Genomic DNA, 18,902 nt, shown 5'->3' with positions numbered 1-18,902 from the left:
GAAATCTGAGAAATAACAAATCATTACTAACTTAGGGAATCAAGCTTTATGGGTGTGATGGGGCAATCAAGTCAAGACTTGAACAGATGGAGGCAGGGGCTACAGAGGATGCTAGAGCATTCCAGGCAGAGGGTATAGTAATATAAGCAAAAATATGGAGTCGGGATTGCAGAGGACATATTAGGAGTTTGGGAGAGAGAAACAAACAGGGAGTTGTTAAATTTAACTGGAGCAGAGAGTGCCAGCATACTCTATACCATACCTCCAGTATCTATGCCCCCAGTCCCTGGGAAAATTAATCTGTTTGATCAAATTTGCAATCCCTACCATGTAATTGAGCCATCTTGACTCAATGTACAAAGTCAATGTAAACCTACTTCTCCCATTGTATCTAGGTAGTCCCAAACCATTATTTCATGTTTCACATCTTATGCATCCATCCTTACCATCTGGCCATTTCCATCAGTGGAGATAGCACAGGACTTTGTACCCAAGAGCCTCCAGGAATAACATTCAGACCAATAGCCCTGCTTCTAGGCTGCCACCTCAGCTACTATCCAAGGAAAAAACCCCTTTGGGGATGGTGTCCTTCCTTCCCACCCTCAAGACCAACCACCAGCCAACTGCCAGCTAAACCAAGATCCTTGGGAATAGCAATTCCATTCCCAGACCATCATGTTTATTTCCATTCCAGCCCCAACAGCTATCATTCAGGAGACCATCACCAGCAACTAATACCAAATACCAATACCAAACTACTGCCATTTTTGAGAAGGTAAAGGCCAAGAGTCCTAGGAATAGCAGCATTTCACAGGCCACTGGCCATGCTACCATTATAGTCCCCAACAACTATCAACCATGGACCTGTCACCACAAATACCAGATGACACCACTTATTCCAGCAAAAGCATTGTCACCCTAAAGGAGAGAAAGGAGGCAGAATGAGTGGGGCAATTGAACTACTGCCACCTCCTTGACCAATACCCATCCTCTAACTCTGAGGGATATAACATAAGACCCTGTGCCCAGAAACCTCATTCATACAATGTACCCTAGATCATAGTCTGTTTCCTACATCATCATCCAGAGCCTTTGATGGATGGCACCACCATCCCTGCCACCACCATTTGCAAACCAACTGCCACCAATAGGCAGGTAAGCCCAAGAGCCCTTTCTCCCAGGCCACTGGTCCTGCTTCCAGCCTGCCCCAACAAGCCATCTTCCATGGAGGCAATCCTTTCTAGTGGAGTCATTGCCTCCAACCTTCTCAGTAGCCTCCAAAGATGCAGAAAAGAATGTTCCCAAAAGGCCTGGCACACTGCAAGCTCTTAAGATAGTAAAGTTTTTTCACCTTAGATAAAGTTAGAAAGGTAAGGGTAATTCCAGAATGTGAGTTTTGCCTTTATTACATGATCTATAGGCAGTCATTTTTATGGGCTAAATAAGGGGAGTGTCAATTAGACATAGAGACAGAAATCATGTTTACAGTGAATTGGAGGATGGTGAGAGTTGAATAGACTGATTAGAAGCTGGTCCGGGATTGGAGGTGATTAGGGTCTGAAAAGAGATGATAACAATAAAGATAAAAAAGAGGGAACAAATGTTGAAAGATAGGGTGGTGGTCACAGGGCCTGACAACTAGTTGGTTGTTTGGTTGTTATCCTTATCCAGCCATCTTTACTATCACATCTTCTGTCAGTGAAAATAGCTCAGAACTTTGAGCCTAAAAACCCCCAGGAATAGCTACATTATGCAGACCAATAGCCTTGCTTCCCAGATGCCACCCTAGCTATTATCCAGGGAACCAACCCCTGGGTAGATAGTGTCCTCCTTCCCTGCTATCTTCAGGACCAACCACCAGCCTATCATCACTTGCCACCCAGTAAAGGACCAAAACGACATCGATTGTGCCAGGGTCAGTTGTACAGCATGTCCCAACTGTTACTGATCAGACCAATGGGAGCTTGGAAGACTTGGAAGACTCTAACACAGGTTGTGCACAAATAGTCCATATAAACATATGGGATGAAGATGTCTAAATTTTCTCACATTTCTTTCAAACTACTGCAATTCTGCCTTGCTCATAGAGGAGTGGCTTCTTTAATGCAGACATGATATACTGGATGGTCCTTTGCCAGTGTCTCTCATGTCTCATAATCAATACCAAAGTTCTTCAGGGACCTTTAGAGTGTATTTGTAACACTTCTTCTGACCTCCATGTGAGCATTTGCCTTGTTTGAGTTCTCTGTAAAATAGTCTTTTAAGCAAATGTATGTTTGGCATTTGAACAACATGACTAACACGTTGGAGTTGCCTCTCTGTAATAAAGTTTAAATATTTGGCAATTCAGTTCAAGAAAGGATCTCAGTGTCCAGTAACTTATCTTGCCAGATGATCTTCAGAATTTATGTGAGTGGTAAAATGTAAAAAGGATTAAAATGTGATATCAAGATTTTGATCAAAGGTGATTGTTACTGATATATCTATTGACAGAAAAAGAGAAATCAGGAAGAAAATCAAGTTTGGGGAAGAAAGATAACTTCAGTTTTGGAGTTACTGACTTTAAGTTTGATGGTCCATGTAGGTAAAAGCTTCCCATGTATGGCTATGAGAGCTGGAGCTCTAAATAGGAAAGCATTTGCCAAGAAAGAATCTGTAGGGCCAGAAGAGGACAAGGCTGAGGACAGAGCCCATTTCTTTCTCCAACCTTTCCTCTACTCTACTCATTTAAGGACATTTGGGCTAGTGCTAGCCACAACTGTCAAAACCCAAGCTTGATGTATGTGAGAGAGTTTTGCTCCATTTGAACTTTAACCTCACAGGTCCCATAGTGTTACATGAGGCAATGGAAATAATCCTAAATAAAATGAGCTGGACAAGATCAATATATAGAGGATGGATTTTCATGCTATCTGAAAAAAAGAAAAAGGAAAGATACTCAAACAGTTGAGGTGGGGGAAAATCCTGGGTATTAATATTACCCCCAATGGAGGATCAAGACAATATCAATAGCAATGTAGCAATCCTGAACAACTTGGAGGGATATACAAGAAAGAACACAAGAAAGAACAATATGTACATCCAGAGGAAAAACTGTGGGAGCAGAAACACCAAAGAAAAACAACTGCTTGATTATATGAGTCAAGGGGAATATGATTGGGGATAGAGACTCTAAATGATCATCCTAATGCAAACATCAACAACATGGAAATAGGTTCTGATCAAGGACACATGTAAAACCCAGTGGAATTGCATGTCAGCTAAAGGAAGGAGGTGGGGGGAGGGGAGGGAGGAAAAGAATATGGTTCTTGGAACCAAGGAATAATGTTCTAAATTGACTAAATAAAATTTTCCAAAAAAACCCACAAACACTCAAACTAGGAAAAAAAACCAATATCAATAACCACTGACCCTTTGCCTACATTCCCATTTCTACACAATCTTTATGTAGCCTGCACTATATTGAGAACATCTTTAATAAAGATAACAAGAATTATTTCTATATGAACTGGAAAGAACTGGAAAGACCATGAACTGATGAGAAGTGAAATTAGCAGAACCAGGAGAACATTGTACATAGAAATGGAAACATTGAAGAATAATTAAATGTAATTGACTTTGCTACTAATAGCAATGTAATGATCCAGGCCATGCTATCCACATCTAGAAAAAGAAATGTGGGAGTAGAAATGCAGAAGAAAAGCCTATGATTTACCACTTGTTTATATGGGTACATGATTTGGGATTTTTGCTTTAAAAGATTATTACAAAAATGAATAATATGGAAATAGTTATCAAGTAATAACACATGTATAACCCAGCTCCAAGAGAGGAGAAAGAAGAGGGGAAGGAGAAAAAATGAATCATGTAGCCATGGAAAAAAAATTTTAATTAAAAAACAAACATAAAAATAAAGATATCAAGAAGAGAATAAACAGGCTTTTGCAAATCGTCCTCTACAATAGACCACTTCCTTTGAGTCACAGAATTAACTGAAAGGTGCAGAGAATTCCAGATCAAAATATGCTCATAATTTATTGACTATGTTTTTAATTGCTTTTGTAGCACATGAATGAGTCTTAGAAGTACCTTTCCCAGGGGTAGCTAGGTGGCTCATTGGACGGAGTGCCAGGTCTGGAATTGGGAGGACCTGGGTTCAAATCTGACCTCAGACACTTCCTAGCTGTGTGATCTGAGAAAATCACTTAACCCTGTTTGCCTAGCTCTTGCTCTTACGTCTTAGAGCTGTTACTAACACAGAAAGTAAGGTTTTTTTTTTAATGCCTTTCCCAAGTTAAGGACCCACAACTTCAAGACCCAATTAAGTTCAATTAATAAAAGATGCCAAGTTTGACTCCAATAAGGAAACATCTGGCCAATCATCTCCACAATGTCATCTTCTCTGTGATGATGGGAAGCTATTTGGTAGTCCCTCATCTAGGTTACAACTTAATTTCATAGGACCTTTTCTTTTCCCCAAAGCCCTCCCAGTGTGAACTTTGCCTTCTACCTCCTTTTGTGGAGGAAGCTATTCACTCCCTCTGTTACTTTAAGCAATAAAATATACATTATTGGGCAGGCTAGATAAACACTGGAAAGAAGAACTAGTCTTCTAACTTTGGGGACAGAAAATAGTGATGGATAGTAGAGCTGATTTGATGATCTGTGTAGAGTTAGGCCTAGAATGGTCAGTGAAATAAGCACCCAAAGACAACAGCTATTCAAAATCTCCCTGTTGTGGCTTATTCTTCCAATTCTTACCAAAAGTCTATCCTTGTATTCACCCCCTCCTTGGGTATGTGGTACAGATGTGAAGACTATACTAATCATTGTCTGTTTGCTTCTCATTGAAAGAGGGTGGAGTGTCTTTGTGTGTTTCACATTCAGACATTCTTCATGGTGCTATTTTTATCAATGATAATCATTAAATTGTTGTCAGCTGGGCATATTCGGCAGTCCTACCCAGAGGCAGACATGAAGTGAGGGAATGTCTTTTTTTCCAGGGGAGGGGAGAAATAATATCTGGTCTGTTTGAAAGCTGCTCAGTGAAGTCTCAGAAAGTGTCACCAATTAGAATTGGTGCTTGATTTCTCCTCCCATAGAACTCGATCTGCTGCTGAATACAATATGCTAGCTACAGTCTTAAACCTGTTACATACCAGGACTGGATTTCTCCATGGGAGAGGACATAGATATTTCTAGATAATATAATGCTACAGGAACACCCTCAGGGATTTAGACAGCCAATTGAGACTCCATCAGTTCTTCCTATGGTGGTGAATAGCCTTTTTCATCATAAGTCTCTTGGATCTCTTAGGTTGTGAAGGACTGTAACTACCAAATAGAGGATTTTACATTTGATTCTGGAAGTGATAAGCACTAGAGTCTATTGAGTAGAGGGGTGACGTGCTCAGAGTTGGGCTTTAGAAAGGTCATTTTGGCAACTGATTAAAGATGGATTGGAATGGGAAGAGACTTGTGTCAGAGAGTCTAGGATCTTTACATTGTTGGCAATGGTTAAGTCATTCACAGTAAACCATCATACAAAAAAAAAACTTCTTATAGAACATGGAATTGTAGCCTGGACTTGCAGGTAACCAGGGAGATGATGAGGGAAAGAATTCTAGATTTGTGGGATAGCTGGTAAAGATGCTCAGAGATGGAGTATCTTCTGTGAGCAACAGCAAGGATTGCTGGTGTCATTGACTCACAGGATATGTGAGGTATTCAGTGTGACAAGACTGGAAAAGGGAGAGGAACAGGCTATGAATGGCTGTAAATACCAAACAAAGGATTTTATATTTGATCCTGAAGGTGATAACCACTGGAGTCTATTGAGTAGAGGGATGACAAGCTCAGAGCTGGGTCGCTTTGGCAGCTGATTAAAGGTGGACTGTAATAGAAATGTGTCAGACTCCAACAAGATGACGTGTGCAATAATCCAAATATGAAGGGTTGAGGACTGATGAAAACAGGTGATTTAAACACATCACACAACTGTCAAAGAGTCCCTTAACTCTATAATGGCCTGAAAGGGTTGCTACTAAATACTACAGTTAAAGGCTTGGGGTTTTATATGTCTTATTCCTCAGGAAAGGGCTAAATTTGTATCTTTCTACCATGAGCCCACTTGCTGGTAATAAAAACTGTAGTTTCTTGTTGACCATTGTTCCTAAGCATCAAATTAAATATTAGATTGGGAAATGAATGTTTTATTTGGAATCATAGAATTTAGGGGATCACTAGTTATAGAGACTTTGAGAGCACATTCTCAATAAATTTAGTCTCATTTTCCAGCCATTTATGCTCCATTGAACTGGACTCCACCCTGCCCAGAGGAGCTTCATCATTAGGAAACTCATCATCCTCTGAGAGCATCAAGTCTCATTATTCAATACTTCATCAGTACCCTCGATATCACTAGTCCCCCTCTCTTAAAGGACTGGGAAAATGATATAACTCCTCCAAAAGTTTCCATTTAAAGGGAGTTCTCAAGCCAAGCATCTCTTCATTTTCCACTTAGCTGAACTCCTTTGGACCAGATCCCATCACACATCTACACAAGGTGCCTTCTCTTCCCTCCCCTTTTCATCTTCCTTTAATGTCTTTCCCAATTATATTGTGAGCTCAAGGGCATGGATTGGTTTTCTTTCTTATATTTTTAGCCCAAACATTTAGCACAGTGCCTGGCACATAGTAGGTGCAAAAGAAATGTTCAGTTCCTTAGTTTTCCACTCAAACTTCCATTTTAATAACCACTTATTTTCCTACCATTTACCTGGCAATGTACAGAGAAAATAATAGAAAACCTGATCTGGTGTATGAAAGGAAAATGAGAGGGAAGGATGAAGCAAAGCATGGCACATAATTGAAATGAAAACATTTTTTAAATATTTCCTCTTACCTAATGTTTGACATTTTCATTTTTATTTTAACCATATTGCAAGTTGTTTCTTCTAGTGAGGTATTCTCTCTAAAACCAGGCAAACTCAAGGACAAGTGAAAATCTAGTAAAGTACAGAGGATCAATCACCACCGTTTACTATGCCAGCCACTGGTCTAGGGGCTGGGAATACAATGACAAAAATAAAATAATGCTTGCCTTCAAGAAACCTACATTCCACCTATATGTTTTATGCCAGTGCCTCCACAGAGCCCTGGGGGTTAACTAGCAGGGTCCAGGACCCCAAGTTTGATCTGGAGCCTCATGACTATAGAAGCCTTAGTCACTGGCTACTCTAGGAATTTGTCCTGAATTGTCACTTAAAAATGATCTTCTTCCTGAGGCTAACGCTATCTTCATGTGTCCCCAAACAGGAAAGAAAGAAGAGATGTCACTGGGACGCCAGGAGGCTTTTGAAATTTTTAAGCGTGATCATGCCGATAGTGTTACAATCGAGGACAACAAACAGATTTTAAAGCAGAGGTAAGACCAACTCTGCGAGTCATTTTTCCTCCATGGCCTGGACATTTCAGGTAGAAGGAAATGCTTCATTGCATATTGCCTAATTTGCACAGCCCAACTTGGAGAAAGGATATTTCTTCTCTATTTCTTCTCTAGGGGAATGGCATCGATTCAATTTAACATAATTTATATTGTCTTATACTGTTCTCTAATAATTTCATATGTCTAAGTTTTATCTCCCTCAATAAAATGGTAAGGTAATTGAGGTCAGGGACCATATTAATGTGCAGTTCTGGCTCTATGTCTACTCAGCACACAGCAGAGTTCAAGACACCTATGAGATGCTCCAGAAATACTTGTTAAATCGAACTGCTTAACTAACTCCAGGTATAAAGGTTAGGTTTGAAACATACCATCAACTGTTCTTTTATCATAGAATACTAGAATACCTCAAATGCTTAAATAAATTACTAAGGATTTAGTGAATACCTACTATGTGTTTGGCACCATACCAGGCACTATGGGTCATATTAAGAAAGTTCTATAATGGTCTCTGCCTTCACAGAGTTTGCAATGTCTTTGGGGACACAAAGCTAGCAACATTAATAATGATTAATAACAACAACATAACTAATAAAAGGGTGTATGTAGTGCTTTATAGTTTACAAAATGCTTTTTTAAAAAATAAAAACCCTTACCGTCTGTCTTAGAGTCAATACTGTGTATTGGTTCCATGGCAGAAGAGTGGTAAGGGCTAGGCAATGGGGGAGTGTAATGACTTGCCCAGGGTCACACAGCTGGGAAGTGTCTGAGGCCAGATTTGAACCTAGGACCTCCTGTCTCTAGGTCTGACTCTCAATCCACTTAGCCACCCAGCTGCCCCCACAAAATGCTTTTTATATATATTAATGATCCTCAAAACAACTGTCCAAGATAGGACTATCATTATTCCTAGTTTACAAATGAAAAGATAGAATTTGACAGAAGTTAAATGGTTTGCCCAACATCATACAGATAATAAGTTTCTGATACAGGACTTGAACTCAGATCTTCTTGATCCCAGCACCCAAACTCTATCTCCTCCTGAATCACAGTGAATAATACCACTAAACAGAATTCTAAATTGTATGATACAAACTACAAGTTTCTAAGTCATTAGAGCTCTGAGGGACTGTAAGGATCATCTATTCTAAACTTTTCATTTTATTGATAAGAAAAATACATCATAAGTAATATGCCTGTGGTTGAATCATGACATTTCTCTATTCAAAAATTTCAGTGACACCCTATTATCTAACCAAAAAAATGGACTTTTACCTGGAGTTCAAACTCCTCCACAATACTGCACCCTCTCCCTTTCCAGAATTGTCTCTTCCATCCAGCTGGACCATTTATTCTCTCATATCTCAGCATGCTAAAAAGAAAAGCAATGTTGCCTATGGTTAGAGAGCTGTCCTCTTTGGTTGGGAAGACCTGGGTGCCATGTCTGTCTCTGCCACATAGTGATTAGGTGACACTGGGCAAGTCACTCTAACCCTCTCAGTGCTGCCTGAAATTCTCTGATAACAGTCAGTGCTTATTTGCTGTTTTTACAACTGTTATCTCATTATATTCTCAAAGCAACCCTAAGATATAGGTACCACTGTTGTCCCTATTTTTAGGATGAAAGAAGGAGCACAAAAAGTCAAAGTAACTTCTCAAAAGCTAAATAAAAGTCTGAGACCACATTTGAACTCGAGTCTATAAGATACTGATCTGCTCTGGCAAAAAAAAAAAAAAAATCAGCTTTTTGACCTTCTTTGCCCTACACAATGAAACCTCAAGTCTTGACTCCTCTCCTTCCTCCTTTCCCATTTCCTCCCCTCCCCAAATACTCTGTATTTTTCCACCCCAGAACCTTTGTTCACACTGAGCCTTGTGCTTGAAATTCTTCCCTTTCCATCCCAACTAATGGATACACATGGGAAATTAAAAATGGAAAAATATGGTGGGATCAAACAGTAAAGGACATTGAACACTGAGAGAAAGGAGTTCAAGGGTTGAAACAAGACGAGAACAGTCTATTTCAAGGGAAAAAAAATAAGTCTGTTCATGATACACAAATGGTTTAAAGTGGGAAAAAAACCTAGAATCAAGATCAGCTATAAAACTACTTAGTGATCCTGATAGAGGTGATATTGGCCTGAATTTTGGCATTGACAAAGGCAGAGAAAAGGGAAGACCACATCCTAGAAATATTTTTCAGACAAAATCAAATGGACTTAGTAAATGGGAGTGATGAAAAAGGAGGATTAGCCTGGATGACTAGGAAAATGATGGTTTTAGAGCTTAATAAGTAAAGATAAGTGGGACAGTAGATAAAGCATTGGGTCTGGAATCAAAAAAAATGTGAGCTCAAATTGAGACTCAAAAATCTACTATTCGTCATGTGACCCTGGGAAAGTAATTTAACTTCTGCCTCTGTTTCTTCATCTTTAAAGTGGGGATAATAATAGTATCTACCTCCCTGAGTTGTGAGGATAAAATGAGATATTTATAAATCACTTTGTAAATCTTGAAGCCCAACATAAATTCTAGCTGTTATTGAATGAATGATTGATTAAAGATGAGACATGAAACTGGTTTGAGGGAAGATAGTTTAGATTGAATAATGCTAAATTTGAGGTGACAGAAAAATATAAAAGTAAGAAATCTAATACAGAATTGGATATACAGGATTGGCCCTCAGGTGGAAGGATAAGACTAGAGATATAAAGAGATTAAGATTTTAGAGCCATAAGTATTAAAGCCATGAGAATTGATCTTCTGTCCAATGGATAGATCAGGCCTGTGTGTTAGAAAGCTTCCTAGACAAAAGTGAATACCATGGAAGAAAAGTGAATTTTAAACAAATTCATGAATGTAGGTGTGAGGTTACAGAATGATTGACAAAGAGAAATTTGTTGGCCTACAGTTTGTTGATCCAGAGCAGGGATCCATAAACTTTTGCAAGTGCCTAATGGCCATATCTGTCCCTCCCCCTGTTTTCCAGGAATTTAAGAATGGTTTTTACATTTTAAAATGATGTTTTATTGTATTTTAGGATGCAAAACCCATTCTTGGTTTCTGGTCCCAAAATAGCAGATAGATCTGGTTCTTAGATAAAGTGTGCAACTAAAATCTATAATCTGAGGGACAAAGACCAGGTCAAGAGGGGAGGAAATGAAGATTATAAGGATGACTGAAGTGCAGGAGGTGTTGTTTGGAAGTGATGTGGAGGCCTGGTTCTAGGCAAAATAATAAAGCTCGACTATCAAAGCCGAGGGTTCTAGGAACAAAGTCCAGATTCTAGTGGGAAGAGATGAGAAGGATGATCAAAATTCAGGCAGCATGGTTTGAAAAATGGCCAGAAAGAGCTGGGATATTTCTGGATCCGCCATGATATGAGTTTTCCTTCATGGTTTATGCCTATGACTTAATATCCCATTTAAAAGAAAAGATAAGGATAGTATAACCCTTCCATATCAAATTCTAGCATGGAACTCTCATATCACTTTCTCAAAATTTTGTATATATGCTCTAATAACTAGAGCTATATAACACATAGTCATTTAGTTTTAGAATATTTAATTCATCCTGGCTAAGATCACAATATTTGTGCTGCCAGCTTTCCTATAGCTGTAGTTCACAGAAACTAATGATTCCAACACACATCTTTCCATATAGATTTCTTTTTCAGCAATAAATAAATTTTTCTATTCAAATGAATTTCTAGGTGATCAACCTAAATCATTTTTTCTGCATAAATATATAGCATTACAGTAAAAAAAAAAAGAAAGAAAATTGCAGAAGGAATAATGGTCCCCCCCAGACATATATAATCTCAAAATTGAAAGTCAATCAATCAAAAAATTATTAAGTGCCTACTATGCCAAGTACTGTACTAAGCATTATGGTTTCAAAAAGAGGCAAAAGAGTCCCTGCCCTCAAGGAACTTACAATCTAATGGGGAAGACAACATGCAAACAAAAAGAAAGAAAGCTATATACAGGATAAATAGGAGATAACCCCCCCCCCCAAAAAAAAGAAGTATTGGAATTAAGAGGGGAAAGACTTTCTCTAGAGAGTGAGATTTTAGTTGGGACTAACTGAAGCCAGGAAGGTCAATAGTCACCCATACCAGAACAAGAATCTCTTCTACAGTATCCTTAATAAACTCTTCTCACCTTTTCTTGAAGATGTCCAGTGATGGAGAACTAACTACCCTCCAAGGCAGCACACTTGATTATTTTTTTTTAAACCTTTACCTTCCATCTTAGAATAAATATTGGTTATAAGGCAGAAGAGCAGTAAGGGCTAGGCATTGAGGCTTAAGTGACTTGCCCAGGGTCCCACAACTAGGAAGTAACTGAGGTCAAATTTGAACTCAGAAACTCCCATCTCTGAGCCTAACTCCCAATCCACTGAGCCACCTACCTGCCCCAACATTTATATACTTTTAGACAACTATAATTTTCAGTTTTTCCTAAGATCAAGTCCAAATCTTCTCTGTAACTTCCACACATCCAAATACATGAAAATAATTCTCTCATAAAAATGAACAATGTGAAAATATGTTTCACATAATAATACATGTATAGCCCAAATAAAATTGCTTGCCAACTCCGGGGAACAGAGGGAGGAAGAGAACTTTGGAAAATGTATGTGGAAATTTGTTGTTATATGTTATTAGTAAAAATTAAATATCTTTACAATATATTTTAAAAATCAAATACTTAAAGATATCTATCATGTCCTTTCAAAGACTTTTATTCTTCAGGCTGAACATTCCCAGTTCCTTCTTCTATCTTCATGTGCACCCACACCAGCTTGTCAAATGTCCATCCTAAGATGTGGTAACAAGACCTAAACATAATCCTTCATATGTGGTTTAACACAAGTAGAGTACAATGGGATTGTCACCTCCCTTATTTTGACCAGTGTGTAATGATGCAGTTCAAGATCACATATGGTCTTTTTAGCTGCCCTCTCACATTGCAGAGTCTTGTGAGTTTGCCATCCACAAAAATTCTCTAATTCTGGAAACCATGAAACTAGTACAATGGCATTTTGCAATGATCCCTTCATAGGAGTAGAGCTCCTTTTGATTTATGTTACTCTGAATTATTCAGTTACTAAAAATTATATAGTTATAAATACGTAAGCCAGGAGAGTCAGAGGAAATGCTTCCGTTTCTCAATAAATATCCCTGCACACCAGAGAGAAATCCATATTTTGGGAAATGAATCACACCTAGGCATGTATGTAAAGATGATTTCCAACCCCCATCTTCGTCAATAGTAAATGGATTTTGAGTTGTTTCCCTAATAGTGAAAATAGAATACTTATGTCTGTATTTTCTCATCCATGTCTGGATCTACATAGCATTACAATAAAAAAGGACAATTGTCAAAGGAATAATAGAGGCAGGGGAGAAACAGAGACAGACAGAATCTCAGGCATATAGAATCTCTCTAAGACATCTATGACTCGTCAGATTTAAAAAGTATAAATCAAGGCAGGGGAATAGGATTTTTGTTTGTGTAGCATTAAAGTTTCCTAGCTATATTTGCACTTAATTTCATTTGTCCATTGTGAGTTCTGACAGCTTTCAGCAGGCAAGATAGGGAGTAGATCAATTCACTATAATCCTTTGCCTTCATTTTTAAAACAGTGGCTTCTGATTAGCTTGGTATTGTGGCTGGCATAATGCCTTTGCTGAGGTGAAAATGATGTGAAGAGGAAGGAAAACTGTGCTTTGGGTAAAATTCCATCAGGTGAACTCATCATGCACCCCCACAACCACCCACAGGAAATAGATACAGGACTCTATTTCCAGAGGTAGTGATTATTAGAAATCCATCATTCTTTCCTTGGCTTTTTAAGAGCATACTAGCAGAAATCTGGTACATCTGGTCTTTGCTCCTCTCTATCCTGTGTTAACACTGGTCCAAGTGCTGAGTGAGAGGAGGTAAAAACAAGCCACCTTGTCCATATTGTCCAAAGTAGGATTGTGTCTTATCTCCCTTTATCCTTCTTTATCCTCTTTCTGGGGCTAAACCACACTGGTTATCCCTGGCCACAGAACATGCAGTTTGTATATTAACGCGATTTTTGCCCTGCAGTGAGCTAGAGTCTTTGTGCTATTTCTTAAGCAATTTGTGGGAATTTTGAGTAGAGGACAATTGGGATCCAAGATCATTGCATTTTGCTAAAAGTCCATCTTCATAATGCTTGACATACTAGCAAATATTAAGAGTTGAAAGACTCGGGAACAAGTAAGTGGCTAAGTGGATCAAAAATCAGGAGGTCTTGGGTTCAAATTTGGCTTCAGACACTTCCTGGCTGTGTTACCTGGGACAAGTCACTTAATCCCCATTACCTCACCCTTACCTCTTTTCTGACTTAGAACCAATACATAGTATTGATTCATTTTTTTAATTTTTTATCTTTATTTTATTTTAATAACAAATTTCCACGTAAGTTTTCCAAAGTTATAGGATTCATGTTGATTCACTCTCTTCTTCCTTCCCCCCAAAGCTGACAAGCAATTCAATCTGGGTCATACATGTATCATGCAAAACCTATTTCCATATTATTCATTTTGTAAGTGAATAATCATATAAAGCCCCAAACCCAAATTATATCCCCAAATAAACAAGTAATAAATCATGTGTTCTCATCGGCATTTCTACTCCAACAGTTCTTTCTCTGGAGGTAGATAGTGTTCTTTTTCATAAGTCCTTCAAAATTGTCCTGGATTGTTGTATTGCTGTAAGTAGCAAAGTCTCTCACACTTGACATTTAACATAGTATTGATTCTAAGATGAAAGGTAAGGATTTTAATTTTTTAAGAGTTAGAAATTATCTAAGTAAAAGATTATCTAATCCAACATCTTCATTTTATAGGTGAGGAAAGTGAGGTCTAGTGAGGTTAAAATATTTGCCCAAGGTCATCTAGGTAGTCGGCAACAGAGCCATATTTAAATCTAAGTCTTCTTAACTCCAAATCTAGCATTCTTTCTATTACACTGTGTGAATCCTCATGCTTAGCAATGATCAATGATCCCACCCCTGCATAGGAATCTTCCTTTTTTGGCCAATCTTCATAGAAACTATATTCCATTCAATTATTAATTCATGTTAAATAGCACAAAGAGAAACAAACTAGCATATGAGATAAGAAATGCAAAGATTGATAAAATAACCTGACCCCGAAAATGTGTCCCTTCCCACAACTGAACCTCTCATATCAAACCAAGAGAAGATTAATATAAAAAAAAAGTAGAAAATGCAAGGTGAAGATAGACAAGTCTTATGGCACAGGCTAGGAAGAGGATAGGAATTCATCCCACTGTTAAAATTTTAATTATTACTTTATTTTTTTAGACCTTACCATTTTCTAATTTTCATGTATGTATATTGGGTCACCTCAAGTAGGTTTCCTTGAGGGCTTAAAGATAGGTTTCATGTATTAAAAATTTCTGTAGCCTTCAGAGTACTAAGACAATGCAGACTCAACACATAGAGTCTTCAAGATATCTTTATTGGCTGATTTATTTATTCATTCATTCAGAGCATGAATGACATTTTAAACTAATCTGAGTTCCTGGCAGAATTCTAGAATTTTTTTTCAGTCAGTCAAGCATGTTTTAAGGACCTACCAAGTGGCAGGCACTATGTTACATGCTGGGGATAGGAAGAAAAGTAAATAATAATAATAATAATAATAATAACCCCTTACCTCAAGGCTCTGAGTCCAAGATGGCAGAAGTATGCCTTATAAACTGAAAGTAGTATTTGGCCAGAAAAGAGCAGCCAGGCCATCCTCTGTTGGGCCTGAGCCCTGACAGGGTGACAAAGTACTGGCCTACTAACTTGAGTCTGTCCTAGAAGTCTACAACTTCCTCCATAGCCTGCCCTCTAGCCTCTGGTATGTACCAAGCCCTATCCATGCCAGCATCCCATCCCATCTAATTTGGAGAACCTCTGTTGCAAAGAGGAGCTACCTTCCTTTGTCATCTGGTTTTTCTTCTCCTATTGCACCCATCCCTTAAGGAAAGAGGAAGGGAATGGGACTTCCTTCTCCTATGGTACAAGTTCAGCTTCCATCTCCTTCTGTACCCTCTCTTACTCAGTTTCCAGCCTTTAGAGGGAAAAGTAATAAACATCTCATCTATCTTGTATCGTACCATGTTACTTCCCTATACAATAAACTTCAGTAGCTCCCTATTGCCTCTAGGATCAAATATAAAATTTTCTTCTTGGCATTCAAAGCCCTTTGTAATCTAGCTCCCTCCTACCTTCCTAGTCTTCTTATACCTTATCTCCTATCACATAGTCTTAGATCCAGGATACTGATCTCCTGAATATTCCACAAACCAACCACTCCATTTCTCAAACTCAGGGTATTTTCTCTAGTTGTCCTCCATGCCTGGTACATTGTCCCTCCATAATTCTGTCTATTGGCTTCCCTTGCAGGAACTATATATATATATATATACATATATACATATATATATATATATGTATATATGTATATACATATATACATATATATATATACATATATACATATATATATATATAACTAAAATATAATTTTCTACAGGTGGTTTCTCCTGACTCTTGATTCTGTTGCTTTTCCTCTTTTAACTATTTCCTATTTACCTTTTATATGTTTTTTTGCACATATTTGTTTGCAATTTGTCTCTCCTATTAGATTGTGAGCTCCTTGAGGGCAAGGACTGTATTTTGCCTCTTTTGTGTCCTTTAGCACAGTGCATGGAACATAGGAGGCAACTGACTAATGACTGAAAACAGAAAAAATGCCTTAGACATCATTCATGAGAAAACTGAGATACAGAGATATGGAATGATTTGGCTAACATGAACTAGTTAGTAAGTGATAAAAAATTTAAAGTCAAGTGATCTGAGTCCAAGTTTAGTGTTCCTTTCACTATTCCAGCTTCCTCTTCCCAAGAAAAAATCTGGGAAGAAATAGCATGAAAGGTGAATAAGGAAAATGGAGGGAGGCTCTCCACCATAGTAAGAAATGAAGAAATACAGGGTCTCTGTGAAAGATTAAGAAAGTAGTATATAGGATTATCTCCATGGAAAAAATACATATAGTATATTTGAGTTATAATGCATAAGAGAAATACAGGAAAAAAAATCTCTCACAAGTTCCCAGATACTATTTCTGGCCCACTAGCCTGAATCAATGCCACCAAAAAGAGAAAGCCCATAAACAGGTTATTTAATTCTTCTGACCTTTCTGGTAAGTCTCACCTTCAACCTAGGGTCCTCTACATAGGCCTCTTACAGTACTATCCTCATGGTTGATTTGGGTATTGCTAGAGAGGCAACCACATTTCCCATGAGACCTGTCTTATCTAAAATATTGCTGATGATTACAATTAGCACCATCCAGGTTTTTGCTTCATATCATAGCTTTGTCCCTTGGTACTCCTCTACCTCTGAGGTCACATGCTTAAATACTTCAAGAGGATGATACTATCCAGGGATTCCCTTTTTTCTCCCCTAAAATCTGAATACCAAGATCCTTTTCTTTTCTAAGATAATAGAGATTTCAAGACATAAATCCCTTCTTACCCTTTCTCTCCAGAAGACTAGCATTCAGATACCCCCTTCTCTATTCAGGAGACTGGGTCATTTGATTCCATATTCTCTTATGTGGTCAAGTGGGCCTACTCCAGCCTCTTTTAGCCACACAGGGTCCATGGGTGAGAATAAATGCCTCTGTCCCTGTTCTTGCCTCCCTAATGACTCCCCAGGGAAGGTCATGAAGATTGACACTCAGCATCCAGTGTCACTTTTACCTTGACTTTAATTGTCTCTCTCTCTCTCTCTCATTCTCTCTCTCTTTCTGTCTGTCTCTGTCTGTCTGTCTGTCTGTCTGTCTGTCTGTCTCTCTCTCTCTCTCTCTCTCTCTCTCTCTCTCTCTCTCTCTCTCTCTCTCTCTCTCTCTCTCTCTCTCTCTCTCTCTCTCTCTCTCCTCTAGGACCAAATCTCCTGTACAAAAGTTTTTTCTCCCTAAATCTCTCCAGTAAAAAAGGAATGACTTTGGTTCACAATAAGAGGCAATCATTCATCCTGAATGAAATATGAGTCAGTTGACAAGCATCCAGGCACAGATGTCCTCAACCCTCATAAGGAAGGTATTAATTGGCATATCCATAGCCTCCAAAAGGAGATCCTTTTCTTATAACTTCATCAAGTTAATCATTTCTTCCAATCAGCCTTCTACCACTCAACCCTTTCTTGTGATTCATCTACACTTTCATTTTGTTCTATCTAATTAGGATTTTTTCTAAAGACAGTAGGAAACTAAAAGTTTTAACATGATGACTACAGATGTGTTTAATATAGCTACTCAAATTTTCTTATGCAAATTTGCCATGATGAACACTAATCTATATAAGCTTTGATCAATCAGTAAGAGAGTCAAAAGGAATTTAAATAAACGTCATCTCTCCTTTTTAAGACTTTGTACCTGAAAAATAATAAATCTGACTTGAGAGGTTTAAGAACAGGCAGGATACTGAGGCATGGCATCAAGTAGGTTTGATTTATGAAGTTTGGGTGTGTCAGGTCTCAGAAAGTGATCTGAAAAAAAGCAAAAAGTTAGGGTAGAGGTCAGGAATGGAAAGTGTGATTTTGATTAGCAAGGGTGAAGCCTAGTCATTTGCTTCTGTCATGTTTCCCTACAAGATTATCACAAAGACTCTGATATCATGCGTCTTATCATCAGTCTTTATAGCATAAAGAGTGAAGGTGAAGAATGGAAGTCATTGGTTGTTTATATCTCTGACAAGGAGACATCTAAGAGATCATGATATGTGATATGAATAATTATAACAATCATGGGAGATTTATGAACTTGTAATTTCTTTAGTATGAGCAAAGTGGAAACTTTTCCACCTGATGCAGATCAGAAATGTTTTGGGAAACTATGGTTTAGAGAACTGACTTTACCACTGAAAGTTTATGACTTGTCCATGGTTACATCTTCCTGAACAAGGCTACCCATATATCCATTAATCAACAATGCCCCTTTATAACATTAAGAGTAAAAATATACTCTTTTATCCAGTGACATGGGCCTCCTTATCTTCTTCCTTGTTCCATGAACAAGACACTCTATCTTTTGACTCTGGGCATTTTCTCTGGCTATCTGTCATGCATGGGACACTCTCCCTCCTCCACTCCAACTACTGACTTCCCTGGACTCCTTCAAATCCCAACCTAAATTGTACCTTCTATAGGAAGGCTTCCCTAATCCCTCTTAATTCTAGTGCCTTCCTTCTGTTAGCTATAGACCAATCTGTGTACCATTTAGAACTAAGCAAACCTAATAAAAAGATAAATAAAAAGTTAAGAACTTGAGTAGAATTTTAGAAAAAAATAGGTAGGCTAATTCTCTGGAGATGACTGGAAAAGCAGTGACTTTATGTTT

General features: G+C 38.2%; 1 protein-coding gene across 6 annotated transcripts in view; it reads left to right on the top strand.

Moving 5' to 3' along the window:
- Nucleotides 1–18,902, top strand: part of KIF6 (kinesin family member 6) — a 495,811-nt gene that overhangs the window by 391,730 nt on the left and 85,179 nt on the right. For all 6 annotated transcript variants that reach the window (XM_056818172.1, XM_056818176.1, XM_056818171.1 and 3 more), the window contains one exon: nucleotides 7,318–7,426. In XM_056818172.1, coding sequence (XP_056674150.1) covers nucleotides 7,318–7,419 — 102 coding nt within the window. In that variant the 3' untranslated portion in view covers nucleotides 7,420–7,426. The remainder of the gene's footprint in view (nucleotides 1–7,317; nucleotides 7,427–18,902) is intronic.

This window comes from Monodelphis domestica, chromosome 2, assembly GCF_027887165.1.
Source record: "Monodelphis domestica isolate mMonDom1 chromosome 2, mMonDom1.pri, whole genome shotgun sequence".
NCBI classification, from domain to species: domain Eukaryota; kingdom Metazoa; phylum Chordata; class Mammalia; order Didelphimorphia; family Didelphidae; genus Monodelphis; species Monodelphis domestica.
Note: the sequence above shows the minus strand (reverse complement) of the source record. Positions and strands in the feature narration are given on the sequence as shown.